The sequence below is a fragment of the Rutilus rutilus genome, assembly GCF_951802725.1.
Source record: "Rutilus rutilus genome assembly, chromosome: 13".
Classification (NCBI taxonomy): Eukaryota; Metazoa; Chordata; class Actinopteri; order Cypriniformes; family Leuciscidae; genus Rutilus; species Rutilus rutilus.
The window spans coordinates 19084050-19103085 of NC_140218.1; the positions used below are offsets into that span (position 1 = coordinate 19084050).

Sequence of the window (19036 nt, forward strand, 5' to 3'; positions counted from 1 at the left end):
TAGCTCCTCTCGTTTTTCACTGATCTGGCACTTTGGATGGGAACAGGACTTGCAGTGCTTTCTATTTTAGATTGAACTATTGACTTTTGAAGCAGGTTATATCAATGTCAAAAAGACAAAAGACTTTTGCAAGCTGTCTCTTTCACGCACAGACATTTTTCCGCTTACACCTCCAACTTTCAGATGTACACGTAAGACCAAAAACAAACATTCAGCCTTCGCTGAAAAAAAATGTGAAGTAGGATTTACTTGAAAAGCTTTAGGAAGCAATTTTCACTCAGAAATTGCTTGTAAATTTAACAGCATGTTTTCAAGTAAAGGCTACATCATTTTTGGTGGATTCTTCAGTAGGCTAACGCTTATAGAAAATAGCTACTATAATTTTAATGTTAATACGCATTTCATTTAAATTCCTGAGTAATGTTTAGATTAAAGGGATATTTCACCCAAAAATGAAAGTCCTTTCATCATTTACTCACCCTCAAGTTGTTCCAACTTGGGATACAGACATGCTTCAAAATATCTTCTTTTGTGTTCAGCAGAAGAAAGAAATAAACAAAAGCCTTGATAAAATGAAACCAGTGGTAGTCTAACCTGCAACACTTCTTCAGAGAGTTAGAAGCACACTTGGCCCTCTAACGATTAAAAAAAGGAGGGGGGGGGGGACATTTTGCGAAAGAACATTGTTTTGGTTGTGATTTGGCTCTGCGTGACTGCGCGGATGAATATGACCATTCACAACAGATAATGCTTTACAATGAACTCTGTTAGAGAGCTACATAATGGCAATTTATCTGTACAATAAAACACTTACTCACCTGTTGAGTAATAAAAACGCCATCTCTGTGTCACATTTACAACATTTCAAATCCCTCAGTTCTCGCTCCGAAAAGGCAAGCCAGTGTTGATTCTCGTTTTATTACGTGTAGCGTTTTCCTTTTGTCAGCAGACTCTCCTCTTTTTTGTGTTTTTTAAACACAGGTTCGAGAATTAGCGTGCTGCCTACAAGTCAACCATTCTGCTAGTTGAGACAACTAACCTATAGGCCTACCACTCAGCACTAGCCTACACCATATCAACATAGACAGAAAACTTGATCTATTTATGGATAAGAGACTTTTGGGCGAGTGACGTATGTACGCAATTTCCCGCGAAAACCCATCCCAACACAGGTCTAAAATATAAACACTTATAATAGGCTTACCATAGTGATTCAGGCTAAGACAAAATATACGTTTTGAAAGAAGAACTGATTATGTAGCCTAGCTATTGACTCATTATTTACATTTTGTTAATTTCGAGTACAAAAGTTACAATACAAAAAGATACATAGTGTAAGACTAGGCTACAGTATGCTGCAAATGTTAAATGGATTCATAGGCTACTAGTTAAATATTGTAGTTTAATTTACTTTAAATAAATTACCTAATTCTCGGAGGGGTGTAGTATATAGTGCCGCGTACATATACTAATGTTAAATAGTGCCCGCTTAAAGGCGGAGGGATTTGAAGGTGTTGTGATTTTTAAAAGAGTAAACAATTTACTTGGTGTCATCCTTCCTCTCACCTCGACACACGTTATAAATGGTTACAAATAGAAACTACTACAAGGGGAACTGTGTAGTGTAAATTTTACTTGCTTTTTTTAAAAACAGTTAATTTAAATTGGAATTTAAATTTAAATTGAATTATTATTCGAGCACAAATAATTACAAAGAAACGACAAGTAACCATTTTAATATTATATATGTTAGGCCTATAATATAATTATTAAGTATAAAAACTGAAATCGTATTTTCTTGTCTAATTTGTTTTATTTACAACTTGAAAAGTTTTTTTTTTTTACACTTACTGGTTATCACTAAAACTATATTTTTCCCACATATGCTATTCAGTGTCAGCATATTCTTAGATTATCATATCTGAGAATTATGAGCACTTAGAGCTATTGTATGATGTATGGAAAACACTAGTTTATGAAATCAGGGAATGCTAGAATGGATTTTTCATGACACCACAAGGCAACATTTTGTTAATGCTGCCCTCTAGTGAACATTGTGAAACAGTGCAAACTCAATACTCTCATTTTGCTAGTGCTTGCTAAAGACAGGCTTCATGAAACCTGTTGAAAAATAAAGAATGAGTGAATGATGAATTAATCATTTGCAAACAATTAATAAAATCATGAAGCAAATTAATCCATCAAATTCTATCTATGTATAACATAATAATAATAATGATGATAATAATACATTTTATTTATATAACACCTTTAAAGCTACTTAAAGTACAAAGTGCTTTACAAAAGGTAAAAAGAAAGAAGAGCTTTATTAAATATACAATCAAGTAAAAAGACATTAAGAGCTTTACAAAAAATATCCGTCATAGCTAAATAATAAAACAACCACACAGACCAAAGGATCCAAAACACACAAAAAGACTTCACAAAGTAATAAAAGCTAGTCTATACAAATACGTTTTTACTAAGTAGGCTAATTTTTGTACTAAGAAGCTTTAAGAGACTTAAAAGCAGACACAGATTCCGCAGATCTAATATCCATTTGTCAGGCTATTCCATAACATTGGAGCTTCCACTGCAAAAGCTCTGTCACCTTTTATATCTGGATCTTGGGAACAGCCCACAATACATACAATATGTGAGACATCTAAATGTTTCATAAGGTCTGAAAAGATCCGCTAAATAATAGTCGCCATAGTGCTTTATATGTCAAAGATAATATAATTGAAGCCATGAGAAAGTGAGTTGATTTAAAGTAGAAAACAGGGTATTGTAATGACCCAAATGAGATGAGATCAAATAAAAGCATGAAGCTTCTCTGTGTTTTTAAATTATATCTTTTATATCTGCTAAGCATGCTTGGAGGACATCTGATTAAACTTGTCACTTCAATGGATAGGAGTGATAAATACAGACCTAACTGTAAAATCATCTGCATAGCAGTGAAAATATGATGTTTACGGATCCAAGAAGTACCATATAACCTAAATTGAAAACAAAATGAAACATATAGGCCTATCCCAGGTTGAACTTGGTATATAAACATATTTTCATATTTTTCATTTATTCAAGAAGTTTTCATATTTACTACATCTGACCGAGGAAGTTATTGCAATTCTTTTTACAAACCCCAGATGGCAGTATTAGGCAAACAAAAATAATTTGTCTGTTGGTTGCAATAAATAGTTATAAAATAAAAAGAAATATTATGTTCTAACATTAGTATAAAAGTTTTCCTCTTGTTAAATTTAATAATCATGTCATCTGAGTTTTTTATTATTCCCTCTCTCTCTCTCTCTCTCTCTCTCTCTCTCTCTGTGCAGAAACATGGACAGCTTTGGAACATATTTTTACTTAGAAAAAGTTTTTTTTTCAATCTTCTGCTTCAAATGCATTTTCCTTTGTTGTATTTCCCTAAAAGAATGCCAATATATATAATCTTACATATTGAATATTGTTACATTAAGATATAATATGTAATCACAGTGTGGCATTAATTATTGGAAAAATTGAATCACCATTAAAAGACAAACATTGACTATTTAATAGCAATGTAAATGGATGAGAGGAGGCATGAGATAGGATGTGTGGTTACTGCAGGACAAATCCATTAAATGTCCACTGATCCAACAGAGACAAAATACATGCAAAAAAACCCCCTAAAAAACAAAGAACAACAACATTGAAATAAGACTTCTGTTCTAAAGCTGACGGCAATGTTTTGTCATGGATGGAACCTGAAGGAAGACGAGTAATTTTTCCTCTGACCTCCAATTTCATGCTTTGCTTGGAGCTGCTGAAGATTTAAGACAGGAAATTAAAGCTTCAGACAGAACCGAGTCACAAGGTTGCAGAAGGTAAATGTGATGTAAGGATGAGTCAGGTGAACAGAAAGATAAAGTACAGTAAAGGTGTGCTGAGCGTATGGACTATGGATGCATGTGCAGGGAAACTATAGTTAAAGGGATAGTTCACTCAAAAAGGAAGATTTTGACATAATTTACTCACCCTCAAGTTGTTCCAAACCTGTATGAATTTCTTTCTTCTGCTGAACACAAAAGAAGATATTTTGAAGAATATGGGTAACCAAATTTGATGGACCCCATTCACTTAAAAATACAATGGAAGTCAATGGGGTCCGTCAACTGTTTGGTTAAACGTATTCTTCAAAATATCTTCTTTTGTGTTCAGCAGAAGAAAGAAATTCACGCAGGTTTGTTGGGACAACTTGAGGGTGAGTAAATGATGACAATTTTCATTTTCGTGAACTATGCCTTTAAGGAGTTGGTATAGCCACAGCCCACCTATAACTCAAAGTTCATATATCCTTAAATATTTTCTTCTTGCTGTAAAAGTGGGATAAGGGTTTATTTGAAAGTTAAAGAGTGTGTTTGTGTGGGCTGTTATTGATCTGGGCGGTAGACACTTTCGTGTTATGGGAGGAAGTGTTTGTTTAAAGTGACATTATGTTTACAGTGTTTGCTCACTCAAACATGCAGAGGCGAATGCTTTGTGGATATTTTTATCATATGTTTGCTTATATTAGAAGTATTAGAAAAACAGTTAAGTCTCAAATCTGACATATTTTGGACTAATTATAATGGTCTGTCTCATCATTTTGTGCTTGTTCATAAAAAAAAAAAAAAAAAGAAGTCAATATTCCCTTATCTTTTGACCAGTGAATTTCCATGGCTTTTCCATTCATTTAAGATAAAAAAAAAAAAAAAAAAAAACTCATGTTATAGAGATTGCATTCACAAATGGTCATTTGTAATATATATATATATGGTACAGTATATGGTATTTTTCCCATTGTGTTTATGTGATTGTGGGACCCTCCCCAAAAGGTGGTGCCTGTGATTTAAATAATGGAAACCAGTATTGCGATATGGTCATATATCTGAAATAAGACACAATATAAAGTAAAAACAGATAAAACCCCTAAAGCATGGCCACAGAGAACACTAGTCACAGATCCGAAAAGGAGACCAAACTGCACTCAAAGGTTACGTGTTCTGTAAGAAGAACAAATAACGCTTTATTTGCATAGTGGGGCCACTGTCCACACACACACACACACACACACACACACACACACACACACACACACACACACACACACACACACACACACACACACACACACACACACACGCACACGCACACACACACACACACACATGCACACATGCATAGAGAGAGAGACAGGAGCACATATTGTTTTTATCAGTGTAGAATCCTCAGGCTAGCCTCACAATGGAACTCCAATAAGCAAAACAGAAAGAAAACATTGTCCAGAACAACCGCTTTAAAAGGTAGTGAAGCCAGAAGCCTGTTTGTAATGTTCTGTCATGTAATTATTCTGATGAAAAACATACACTACCAGTCAACAGATAGGACACACCTCTCATTCTGTATTATTACTATTTTCCACATTTTAGAATAATACCAGAAAAGCAAGTGTGGAAATTATGTGAGCAGAAAACTATTATATTTTAGCCTCTTTAAACATAGCCACAGATAACAGCTCTGCACACACTGGGCTTCCCTCATTTTAAACAGCATTGAATGAGTTTCCATATGGTGAACACTTGTTGTCTGCTTATTTATTTAAAAATATTTTAATTAAAAGTATATGGTTGTAAATAAATACATAAACAGACAATATTTGTTTATTTATTTATTTCCCCCTTTTTTTTGTTTGTTTGAACTATAAAGTTAGTCAAGTGTATCCAACCATGTGGCTGGTAGTGTGTGTTTACACAACACAGAACAATTGAAGATCTTTAGTGTCAGCAGGGTGAATGTGTGAAACATTGCCATGTTCCTGTGTATGATGCATGGTGTTCTTTCACCTTCAGTACACACAAACACAGCTTTACAAGGTTTTTTTTTTTTTTTTTTTACTGGCCCTGCCTCTAAACCCTAACCTAAATCAGAAACCTGTTGACATATTAGATTTGAAGCAAAACATGGGGAAATTAAGTATATATATAGGCTATATAGCCTATATAGGGACAGTATATGGGAATATATAGTATCTGTCAATTTTAAGACTTTCAAGACATGAATGTTTAAAAAAAACAAAAAAAACAATTACATTTTCTTTGAATTTCAGTTCATTTTAATTCCAATTTCTTAAATCCTTATTGTATTGTAGTTGCTACCTCAATTCAGGGACTGTATTTAGCCTACACTTAAAAGCCATTTTCATTTCAATCCTGCATGTGTAACCCCGACAGTGTTTTTCATAGTTGGGGTCTTTCCATTAAATGTTAGTCTTTATACTGAGCTAATATTTTATATCTAACAATATTCCTACCCCAAATCGAAACCGTATTGCATTTTATTGCATAATTTCTATTTAGCGTGTCATCGTGTGGCGGTCACCACAATGTCAGAAATGTCTGGTTTTACTATCTATGTGGGGTCATTTGCTCCTCTCTCACACACACACACACACACACACACACACACACACACACACACACACACACACACACACACACACACACACACACACACACACACAGAGAGAGAGAGAGAGAGAGAGAGAGAGAGAGAGAGAGAGAGGCTGCACCTCTAGGGGGACTCCCGACTTCAGTGGATAGTAGCAGCGCGTGAAGAAGCATGAAGACCAACGTGACTGTATCAGAAGCGTGCGTGAGAATGTAACCATCGCCCAGTCACTCCCCGTACACGGACACTCACACGCTGTCGGACAAGCGACAGTTCCACTCCGTGATTTCGCTACTGAAGGACACTGCGCTGCTGATTAATGGGGGCTTTGGGTGAGTGCTGCTTGCCCTACGGACGTGCTTTCGCTTACTCTTGAAATGTGTGCTTGTTTTGCAGTGTGTTGTATGGCTTGTTAGCAGCAGCAGCAGCAGCGTCAGCGCCGTAAGGACCTCAGGCAACATGTTACAGTTGCTGTAGTCGTTGATGAAAGCTAATTAACAGTGGTGTAAGGACAGAAATGCAGGTTATGTAGCTCTTCACGATCAGGTATGTTGAGTTTACATTCAGCAGCTGTAACCCTACTGCAAAATGGCTCTATTATGAAATAATGCACTAGAAACCAGACAACCAGAGTATGTTTATGGTGATTACTTGTTTAACAACACAGTGGCATCATTTAAACGTGGTGTGTCTAAATCATACCATTGCATATATAAGTCATAATATTGTATAGTCTTTTGAGTGTTGTGCCTGTAGACTCTCATGGTCTTGCTTTTATGGTGAAGACTCAGGGAAAGTTGGATAATATGCACTATGACTTTTTATTTGTTTTTCTCTTAAGCATTTTTGTGTGTACAGTTTGAGGTGTTAAAGTAAAGGATCGTTCTCCTGTCATCGGGTTAAGTGTTTAGTTTTATTGCAGCAAAGTTAAAGGTTTGACATTTTTGTCATCCCTTACGTTTTTCCCCCCTCATGTCTGTACTGTAGGCTACTGAATGAATGGTTGAATCTTCCTGCCAAGTTAAATTAGTGCTTGCAATAGAATGTGAAGCCACAATGTCTCTAGAGTGGGATCCATGAAGGAAAAACCAGCCCAAGTTTCCCACAGACCGCTATAATTTTATTTAGATAGCTGTGTTTGATTTTGATCAATAATTGTGGGGTTAGAATTTACACATGTTTCAAGTTTTTCGAAATTTTCATCACATCTTTGCTGCTTTTACTAGATAATTTTAAATAATCCTGCAGTATTACAAAAATTGCAGTAATTATTTTTTTTATTTTGATAGGAATTTTAGTATTGGATCATGCTAAAACCTGATGTCATTGTGGTTAAAATCTGTATTTCAAAGCTGAATTGGAGTTGGTTACGTCTTATTTAATTTCCAGACAGTTGTTAAAAAAATCTTTTGAAGTCACTAATGCCCCTGACATGAGGTAAAGTGGTGACTCATCTGAGCAAATTTAGGGAAGCATGGACAATTTCATCTGAATTACAGAGCGTTGACTTATGATGGCACACGGGCAGCAAGTCCTTTGTTGTCAGACAGCAAGCTTGAAACTGGCGGCTGGCCTGCGTGTGTATATTTTGGGAAAATCTCCGTCTTACAACGCGCTGTTTTTGTGGTTAGCTTTAAAAGTCTCTGCAATTGGTAGGTCGGATTAACCTAAGTCCTTTCAAGCGTTTGTGTTTGTGATTTTCTTTTTCCCTTATGCACTCATAGATTTACTGTGCGATTGATTGGACAGTTTTAGCATCTGTCAATTCTAACAATACAGTATTTCCTCTTTAATTTTCAGCTCTTTTTATTTGCTTTCACGTGAATTAACATTTCTGAGAAATAGCCTGTTAATTACAGCTTGAAATCAATAGTCTTTACTAACCTATTGAGGCATAAACATGAATAAACACACATTAATGTCAACAACAAATTCAACAGCAGCTATTATCGAAAGTTATTAGCGGTAATCAGACACTGATAATCTCAGAGGTTTGTCATGTGCTTTTTTTTCTTCGTTTTTTGAGGCTCTGCTCATGCTGCATCTGCTCTATTTGTGTTGAATCAACAGACTCAGGTGGCCGAGAGATGCAGAGATCCTGGCTCTATACAAGGATTTTCTGTTGACCCTGTGCTTAAGTGGGTGTCCCGGAACTTGACAAACCCTGAGCTCAGAAAAATGCTGGTAATATCATCTCTCTACACTAGAGTAAATGCAGTGCCTTGCTAAAGGGAGCAGTGCCGCCACACAAAGGGGAAGCCACACAGGTAAGTTGACCTCGCTAAACTATTTGCCAATGTTCACTCTGTAAATAAGCTACCAGTTAAGAGTTTAAACACAGTTGGCTGAATTTGCTTCTCATGATCCTAAAAAACTTTTTGAGGCTTATGCTTAAAATGATCAATTTTGTTGACAAACAAACAAACATTGTGGTTATGTAGGAATTTAGTAGGAAAAGCATGGAAATTCCTTCAGTATTGTTTAAAAAGAATCCAAAGTGAAACGAGCAACAATTATAGAACTATTTTATTTAGACTTTATTAAAGGGAACATAACTCTACACTTTTTAATAATTTTGAGAAAATATGAAAAATTTCGCATAGTTGATTTCGTAGTCTTGTGATAAGTTTAAATGTGTACTGTTTTATTTGTATTATTATTTTTTGACATGAATATAGCCTTTGATGCTGATATTACATGACAAATTAATAATTAAATATAAAAGAATAGTTATTTATTCAAGCAAGTATTCTGTTCTTCTTATCTGTCAGAATGTCTTGGGTCAATGGCTTTAAAGCTGCAAGAGTGGACAATCATAAGACGGCGTGGGGCGAGCGCAATGGCAGGAAATCGAGGCGTAAAAGGGGCTCGTCCTTGTGCAACCCACGCTACATGAGCTGTCTACGGGACTCCGCGTCCATAGAGCCCCCGTCACAACACTACTCCCGTGCAGCAGGGGGCGCCACCAGCAGCAACTTCAGCACACGTTGCGTTTGGCAGGAAGACCATTACGGCAGGAAGGGTGATGTGGGTCTGAGAGCCGTGGACCTGGCGTTTGAAGATGCTGAGACGAGGAAAAAGAAAGATGGTGAGGACCCAGATGACGGCGGGGAGGAGCGAAAGGGCCCCGACAGGTGTTTTTCAACTTGCTTGTTGCGTCTGGCTGACGTTTTTCAGTCCAAGAAGTTCAAGTCAGCCAAGCTCGAGCGACTGTATCAACGGTACTTCTTCAGGCTCAACCAGAGCTCTCTTACGATGCTGATGGGGGTCCTGGTTGTGGTTTGTGGGGTTATGCTGACGTTCCACTGCGTCCAAGGTCCACCAGATGTGGCGTTTGCCTCGGTGCTCTCCGTAGCCATGGGCCTTTTCTTAGCCTTGATGGTGGTGTGTAACAGAAACGGCTTCCACCAGGACTACATGTGGATCGTGAGCTACTTGGTCATGGGGGTGTTAGTGGTGGTGCAGGTGTTTGGTTTGTTGATGGTGGAGCCACCCAGCGCGTCTGAAGGGATATGGTGGACGGTGTTCTTCATCTACATCATCTACACGCTGCTGCCGGTGCGAATGAGGGCGGCTGTGATCACCGGAGCTGTGCTGTCCACCATTCATATTATTATGGCTTGGAGACTCAACCTTGAGGATTACTTCCTTTCTAAAAAGGTATTTGTGCACTTCTCAAACATTTAAAATGATTTTAAAATTTCATGTCATTATTTACTCCTCCCTCATGTTGTTCCAAACCTGTATGCTGTTATTATCTTCTGTGGAACACAAAAGTAGCCTTCTTTGAAGAACTCTTATCATACAACAGTTCATACTGACCATGTCTGTAAAAAACACCATAAATGTACGATAAAAGTGTTCCAGGCAGTATATTCCATGTCTTCTGAAGCTATACGATAACAACTAAATAAAGAACAGAAAATTTCAATTATTTGATTATTATTAATTAAAAATTTGTTTATTTTATTTTTAATCTTGCCCTCCCTGTTGACTGTGCCAAAGAAAAAAATTGATTTGTATAAAAAAAATATTGTGAAGAAAGAAAAAAGAAATTGTGACGGGTCTGCAAAGCCAAACAACGATTTAATTAGTTTATCATTATTATTATTTATTTGATTTTTTTACAATTTGAGGGATTAAACGTCTTTGGCGTAGACAGAACGCTAAAATGCCCTTTTCTTTTCTATGTTGCTGCTAAATAATTTAAAGATTTTGTATGCAAATGGGTGATGAGAGAGGTGAGAATTTTATGATCATTTAATTAAAAACATTTTTTTGGTCCTTTTTGAGCTTGACAGCCACGATCACTGAATTGTCAAAAAGAGCAGTGTAAAATAATTAAGAAATTCTCAAAAATGTTCCACAGAAAAATATAACAGCATATGAGATTGAAACGACACAAGGGTGAGTTAATAATGGCCGAATATTAATTTGATATGAATAATATGAATTATTCCTCTAACCCACAGGGAAATTCCCAGCATGAGATATTTTTTGTTATGCATCTATTAGCACCATAACTTTAAGAAAAGAGTTGCACATTATTTACACCACATGTTTCAACTCTAGTAATTCCAGTGACTGATCAATTGGAGGCACATCTTTAAGGAGCACAGAGTTCAGTGGATAATTGGTTATTGTTTGAAACTGTGATTGTTTCAGTACTTTTAAAGGAATTCCTGGCATGAGTTTCAGACTGCAGTGTAGATGGATCCTAGTTACCAAAGTTTTCTTGCCTTTCAAACTTTGCTTTGTCCTCAACTGCTCTTAATATGATGCATTTAGCATTCAATGTTTCTATGCAGTGGCTAAAATGCAATATCCCCCATGTTCGATGTGATCTAGTGCTGACACTGTTAATGCTGGTTCAGTGAGCTTGGGCTTTTGTATGTTTGCTTCTTAGACAGCTGTGCTGTGGGCTCTCCACTTGGCACTCAGCATGATAGAAATGGATTGGGATAATGGCTGCTGATTGACTCAGGCCGTGCCCCTGAGCATGTACTTGTAGATTCTCGTCATAGACATTTGGGATAGGTTCCAACCCTGTGGGCAATCAATGCAGGACAAAAGTCCACTGGTTGTGTGGCTGCAAGTGCCTTATGTAAATGCTCTCTTACAGGGAGCAAGTGAGGTATGCCATCCTTCCATGTTTTCTCCATGATCTTTTGTTTTAGAGTGCATTGGTAAGTAAAGTCTTGGGTTGAGGATGGAAGGAGTTCAGTACTCTTGTAGTTTGCAAATTCAGAGTGACCGATCACGATCAGTTTTTTTTATTCCATATAATATACTCTACCATTCAAAAGTTTGGGGTCAGTAAGATGTTTTTTAAATTAATACTTTATTTCAGCAAGGATGCATTAAATTGATCAAAAGTGATAGTAAAGACTAAAGACATTTATACACTGTAAAAAATGATTTGTTAGTTTGACTCAAAGTATGTTACCTGGTTGCCTTAATTTTGAGTTCATTGAAACTAAAAATGTGATTTTTTTTACAACAAGTGATTTTGTTGTTTCAACTATTATTTTATTTGAATCAAAGATAATTTTTTAACTTAATGTTGTTTTGTTGTCATAACTTAAGATTAAATATTGTATCAACTTATTCAAACAATCAAAGGGATTAAGTGAATTTACAAATGTGTTCACTCAACTTAATTTAATATTATATGAACAAACAATTTTAAGTTCACTCAACTTAATCTTAACTACATATAGTTTGTTGTAACAATTAACTAAGAAGTTTACACGGTTGCCTTAAAATTATGAGTTAAATCAACTTCAACACAACTTAACATGACAAAAGCTTTTTTGTTAAAACCAATTATTCTGGAATAACAGAGCACAAATAAACCATAACTTTAACATTTATTATAACATTCACAAAAATATTAATTCTTTAAGTTGTCTCATTATTATAATGTTAGGGTTAGGATTAGGGTTAGTAAAAGGGTAAAAGTTTTCTATTTTAGAGTTCTTTTGAAGAACAGAATTAATTAAAGGGTTAGTTCACAGAAATTTTTTAATTCTGTCATTAATTACTCACCCTCATGTCGTTCAAAACACGTAAGGCATTCGTTCATATTCGGAACACAAATGAAGATCTTTTTAATAAAATCTGAGTACTTTCTGTCCCTCCATTGACAGCCTATGCAACTACCACTTTCAACTCGTGAATGCACTTTGGCGAATACAATTTTGTAAATAAAGTGGTATATTGTTGTGGAAACAGACCACTCGCGTCGCTTCATAAAATTGAGGTTTTCGTGCAATATTAAAAACAACTAAAACAAATATGCTAAATATCTTCAATTATCATAGTCATCACAAAAAATACCTTTTTGGATTATGTAAAATAATGGGAATTTAGCTAACAGTAGGTGTTTTTGAAGTTCAACAATAAATATGTTATTGGATACACAGAATTTGTTACACAAGTGGTGCGTTAAAGGGTGTTGTCCTGTTGAAAGTAATGCACACTAAAACATGACATGATAAAACCCTCTCTGAGAAGTTGTCTCTGAATTCATCCTCTTTAACGGACTAGCTCTAAAATATAAGCTAAAACAATTTGGTATAAATGATCAATCCTGGATGACTAGTATGGAAAGGCGACAAGCTTTTCTTCTTCATCCTGTGGCCAAACGGGCTAATCTGAGAAATGCAGCTATACCTCAGAAAGCTCATCTACTGTTCATTCCCTTTATCTCTCTCCCTTCTTCCATTCTCTCTGTCCCCCACCATCCCTCTCACACCCCTGCACTCCTTCTGGCTGTGCTGCGTGTCCCTCTGAGATGACCAGTGCAGTGCAGATAGAGCGGGTCAGTGGGCGATCACCAGCGGGACAATAGCTGTCTTTGTGAAGATACACACTGATGGGGTGGTGACAGGAATGGCTGTCGATCGACAGTATGAAATAGCGTCGGACTGACGCGCATGGCTGAAAAAAGACAGCCACCCCAGGCCTTTCTTTTTCGATTGCTCTCGCACTCTCTCTCACTTGTAGTCATGAATTCCCTTTTCACAACAGTGCTCATGAGATGGCCCTCAGTTGTGGAAGCCGCAGAGGCTTTATGTGCATGACATGCCGCTGTGTGGGTGAAAAGCTCCACACTGCTGCTCTCTTAAAGTTCTGGACTTGTGACAGGGAGGGAAGGTATTCGACTAATTTTGTTAGTGCGGTTAATTTGAATAAGTGGGAACGCTGCCATCCGAACCCTGGTGCGCACCAAACAAGTGGACCGAGAAAAGATTGGTCTCGGTCCGCTTCCAAACGAACTCTGGTGCGGTTCGAATGAAATATGAACGCAACACGGACCAAAGACATGTAAATGACCCAAAAACAGGAAGATGAGACCGAATGCTCACACATACCAGTTTTTTTTCTCATCATAGTCGTGATGTTGCCATCACAGTTCGGTACAGGCATCAGAACCGTTTCTCCTCGCAGCAGATCTTTTGTGTGTGTGACGGAGGACTTCCTGCCGCTGTTTTGATGCCTTTACACATTTTAAAAGCTCTTCATGAGTTCTCAGCTGGTCAAAGTACCATTATGTAGGCTACGCACATACAACGAGCGCACTGACTATGAACAGACCGCTTACGATGAATTTTGATTCATCATGTGGCTTTTTATTTTGCCACCTGCATTATTGTGGTGGTTATCAGTACATTTTAAGGGAAAAAAAGCCAATTTTGGTCAAGTATTAACATTATATCACTTAATAAAATATACGGTTATAAGTTGTAAAATATACAGGCATCCTGTAAAACTGGAAACATTATTGCCAGTTTTTTACCATAAATTTAACAGGATTTTTTTTACAATGCACAAGGCCTTTTAAAATAAACTAGGCATGGTGAAAAAGTGATTCAAATCTTGTATATTGCATAATCCTGGTCTTACAGTGAATGATTCAACATTGTTCCAAATGTTAAAATTTGTCTTTGTAATTTTAATATAAATTTTTCCTACTCTTTCTCTATAACATTTTTTCCTTTGAGACATATAGGCCTCATAGCCTGACTACGTCAGACTTCGTACTTCCGCTCAATTTCAGTTCGCTTCTGTACTCAGTCTGAGATAGCGACCGTTTTCCCCGTTTTCCTCCGGCCCCAAAACAGCCGGCCAATCAACAAACAGAGGGCGGGCTGAGAGCCGTGACGTAGACGCTGATTGTACCGTGGATGCGTAGATTTACTTCACATAATCTGCAAAAGTCGTTCACAGCCATGTTCACTCCGGTATTTCGCACGATGGTTTTGTTTTCGCATCATACATGTGTTTACAGTGGAAGTTAGATGCGGCTGAGCCTGCGCATAACACACGCCATAACCAAACGTTATGTGATTGGCTTACGGGTAACCAATGATTTTAAACTTCAGACAAGCGCCGCAATTAATTTTTTTAATTATATCTTTATCGTTATTGTCCTTGGTGTGAACGGGCTGTTATGGACAACCGCCCACTTACTGTTTATGGAAAAAAAATTTATGTAAAGCCTGTCGTTCAAATGGAAAAAATGTATGGTCAACTGACTGCTTATTGTTAAATTTTTGTTTGTCATATGGAGAATTGTGTTTTCCTATGTTTTCACTGGCACCGTGTGAGTCCAAACTATGAGAGCACCTGTTATGTGCCTTTTGTTCCAACATTGTCCCGTGGGGTTGAACTAGGCTCATGAAGAGACCAGCAAATTAAAGACATAAATGTAACACCTTTTTCAGAGACACCAAGCTGAACATGTTATTTTTAGCCTGAGACCTGGTTACACGTTTGTGTTTAGTAGCTAAATGAACTGGTGCATAGCCACACACACACACACACACACACACACACACACACACACACACACACACACACACACACACACATATACATGTATAAATATATAGACTTTATTGATTCCTGAAAACACACACACACACACACACATATATACAAATATATAGACTTTATTGATTCCTGAAAACATTCAAGTGAAATTCCAGGGAAATTCATAGTGATGAGAATAAACTTTGATTTTATACTCTCTGGAATTGTTCTAAAAGTTTAATGGAAGCAGAAATCAACTTTAGTTAGCGTACCTGTTATAATGTGAACCGCAAAGAGTGACATTTTGGCCAGATGCCCGGAGCATGTACTGTAGCTATCTCAGGGGGAAAAACCTGTTTGTACAATATGAAGAGTAGTTTTGAGATGCGCTGATGGCCATTCTACTGCAGCTGAGAAACAGATTACTGCACTATGAGTGCCATACGTTTTAACTGTACATCAAAGTCTTATGAACAGTTTGTTTATGAAGAATGCAGGCATGTAGATATTCCTGTGAGCTCAGTGGTGATGTCATGCTGGTTTATAGGCATGTAGTTTCAGAGTGGTGAAAAAAATGCGACACTAATCAGATTGCAGTATTTGAAGAGTTTTGAATGATTTTGGCTCACTAGTTGTTGGTACTTTGTTTGATATAATAATTGTATAGTCTTCTGTTTTTTGTTCAGAACCTGCCTCATTTAAAAAATGCTTTTGAATTATTTTTGGAGGCATTTTCAAAAGAAGCTTAATTAGAAGCACTTGAAATTGTGTTTTTCAGCTAAATTGAGAATCATTTAGCTGTATTTCCTAATTTTTAGCATCAAATAATACAGGTTGTTTTGCAGTGAAAACATTTTTTTTTCCCTGTAATTTACTCAACCTCGTGTCATTCCAAACCCATATAAATTTCTTTCTGCTGTGGAGCACAAAATATATTTTGATGTCTCTGTTTTTTTTCTTGTCTACACAATAAAAGTCAATGAGGTCCAATGTTATTTGAAACCCATTGACTTTCATTGTATGGACAAAAAACAGTTGCAGCATTCTTCAAAGTATCTTTCCCTGAAGAAACTAAGTCATACAGGTTTAGAACGACATGATTAAGTAATGATATCACTTTAATGAACATTGAATCGTTCAATTCTATATGATTCTCATCTCCAATCTCCAAATTTCATTTTAGAAAGCGCAAACTACATTGCTATAAAGTGCAAAGCTAACAAACAGCGCCAACAGCTGTTTTGCCTGCTTGAGCGATCAATCAAAACTTCTGGCTGACCTCGGGTCAACCTCAAGATTAGCGCTGGCTCTGCCCCGAGCGGTGGACCACCGTGCCTGACTAATCGGCACAGGAGGAGGTGTCATAAATTAGGATTTAATGATAAGTACAATGTTGAACATGATATGAGTGTGTTGATAAAGGTGATAATAATAGCATGTCTAATAATAACATTTCAAACATGGGTCAAGCCAAGGCCTGTAATAGCAGACTCTATGGTTTCCTAATGTCCAGGGCTTTCTCTTTCAAAGCAAATACTGTGGTTTAGCATTGTGACGGCCAAATTGTATTAGGCTCATAAATGACTGCTCATGTATTAGGATTCCAATAATGGTGGTAAACGGTAATTATCATGACAAACAGGCTGTGGTGCTTTTGCCTCCTTGTTTATTTCTCTAGTGTTTCGCTCTGGGTTAGAAAAAATAAATTAGGCAGCGAATAATATGGTCAGTCATAACACTTCACCAGAGTTTACCCACATGAAATTTGAATCAAAACTGTGTGTGTTATGCTCTATAGCTAAGTTCATTGAGTTTTCTTCTTACTGTAGGCCAGAGGCAAATATAAAGTAGTCTTTTTCTCATCCAAATGGATTGTAAAATAGTGCACAAGTCGTATGGACTACTTTTATGGTGGTTTTCTGTCATTTTTTTAGTTGAAATTTTATGGAAAGGAGAAGCCTAGTTGTCAGAATCTCTTCTTTTGTGTTCCACGAAAGAAAGTAAGTCATACAGGTTTCCAACGACACAGGTTTATATTTTGGTGATGGAGGTTGATATTTTAATCAGGTTTATTTCCACACTCCTTTGACATATCTAAATCTAATCATCAGATTATTCAAGTATTGATGCATTTTCTCATTCTTGTCTTTTTCGTCCGGGGAAACTATTGATTTCCACTGTTCTCTGTCTCTTCTATGTATCACACCTTTGTACCTTTAGGTCTCTCTCTTTCAGTGTATGCTTCATCGGGACCAATTGATGTTTTGTGGGATTTCAGGCCATCTTTTTTTGGATTCAGGCCGTTGTGACCTGTGTGCTTTTGCTGTGCATCGGAGAATTGAGGACTCTGAAAGGTTTAAGTAGATTTCAGAGCAGTATGGCATTTCATTTGCTTGTAGGAAATTGCTTGATTTGCCTCGGCATTTGACTTAAATTCTGTGAATTTGGACTACTGAGAGCTTAATGTCTGCAGAATAATCCTTAGATTAGGACGCCTTCACTTTCATGGCATTTTTATTTTGGATTACTTGTGTATTCGTGTGAAGAAATGCTCTGTTTGCTGTTCAACGTAAATTTGTCGAGCACTACCCAGTGCCACTTTACCCTTTCCAAGTTCATCATAATGATAAGAAATTCCTGACATGGTGCTTTGAAGTGTCTCAGGAATATTGCGGTTTCCTGTGAGAACTTTTTCTTAAACGCAGTTTCTCTTTGTATGTATGTAAACAAAACATAATGTCCATGCCAGGCAGGAGAAGGAGGAGGTGTTTGTCACGTGCCTGTCACTTGTGTCACTGTGCTTGTCTGACCTTGTGTGCTTGTGACAGACAGGCTCAGTGCAGTCCTGGAGCGCGTTAGTACAGGGCTCAGAATAAAAAAGGAGGAACACATTTATTTGATGGACTTCAGTAACATCGGAGTAACATCGACGGGCCACTTTTATATCTTTTTTATTTATGTTTTTGTCATCCGTTAACCCAAAATGAAATAAAAGAACTCATTCTTATGTTGTTCCAAACTCATATGCTGTTATTTTTTTCTGAAAGAGAAAAGTAGATCTAAAAAAACAAAAACATTATGAAGCTCTTGCTATACATTGACAGAAACTACAGGTTTCTGAATGAATCCACACTGTTAGAAAAATCTGTAGAAATTACAGTATTACTGGCAGCTACTTGCCAGTAACTTACTGTAGATTTAAATTGATGTTATTTACTGGCAACAATTTGTTCAAAATTAAATGAACATTAAACATTAACAAGTCTTTATCTTTACAGAATAAAACTAAAATAACAGCCTCATGCAAAGCATTCTGGGAACCAAAATCTGAAGGAAAAAAAACAGAAAAAGGTTGATGAAGATTTCTGGTTCCCAGAATGCTTTGCATTAGATTGTTATTTTATAATTTTATTCTGTAAAGACAAAGACTTGTTAATGTTTAATGTTCATTTAACTTTGAACAAACTGTTGCCAGTAAATAACATAAATTTAAATCTACAGTAAGTTACTGGCAAACAGCTGCATAACTACAGCAAATTTTTTACAGTGCATGCTATACCTTGAATTTTTTTTCAAAATATATATCATTTCTTTCTTAGTATTATCAATGTTCAAAACAGTTGTTTGACAGCTGCTTAATAGTTTTTGTGAAAACATTATGTCAGGATTTTTTATAATAAATAGAAAGTTAAAAAGAACAGCATTTATTTGAAATTATTTTTTTGTAACATTATAAATGCCT

The 19036-nt window shown here is 36.6% G+C and overlaps 1 protein-coding gene across 2 annotated transcripts in view; it reads left to right on the forward strand.

Moving 5' to 3' along the window:
- Positions 1-6614: 6614 nt before the first annotated feature.
- Positions 6615-19036, forward strand: part of adcy6b (adenylate cyclase 6b) — a 36120-nt gene continuing 23698 nt past the window's right edge. Inside the window, exons 1-3 of one of the 2 annotated variants that reach the window (XM_084429270.1) lie at positions 6615-6809; positions 8548-8744; positions 9249-10137. In XM_084429270.1, the coding sequence (XP_084285396.1) occupies positions 9250-10137 (888 nt within the window). In that variant the 5' untranslated portion in view covers positions 6615-6809; positions 8548-8744; position 9249. Of the gene's footprint in view, positions 7024-8547; positions 8745-9248; positions 10138-19036 lie in introns of both variants that reach the window. The other variant, XM_084429271.1, reaches the window with a different exon arrangement.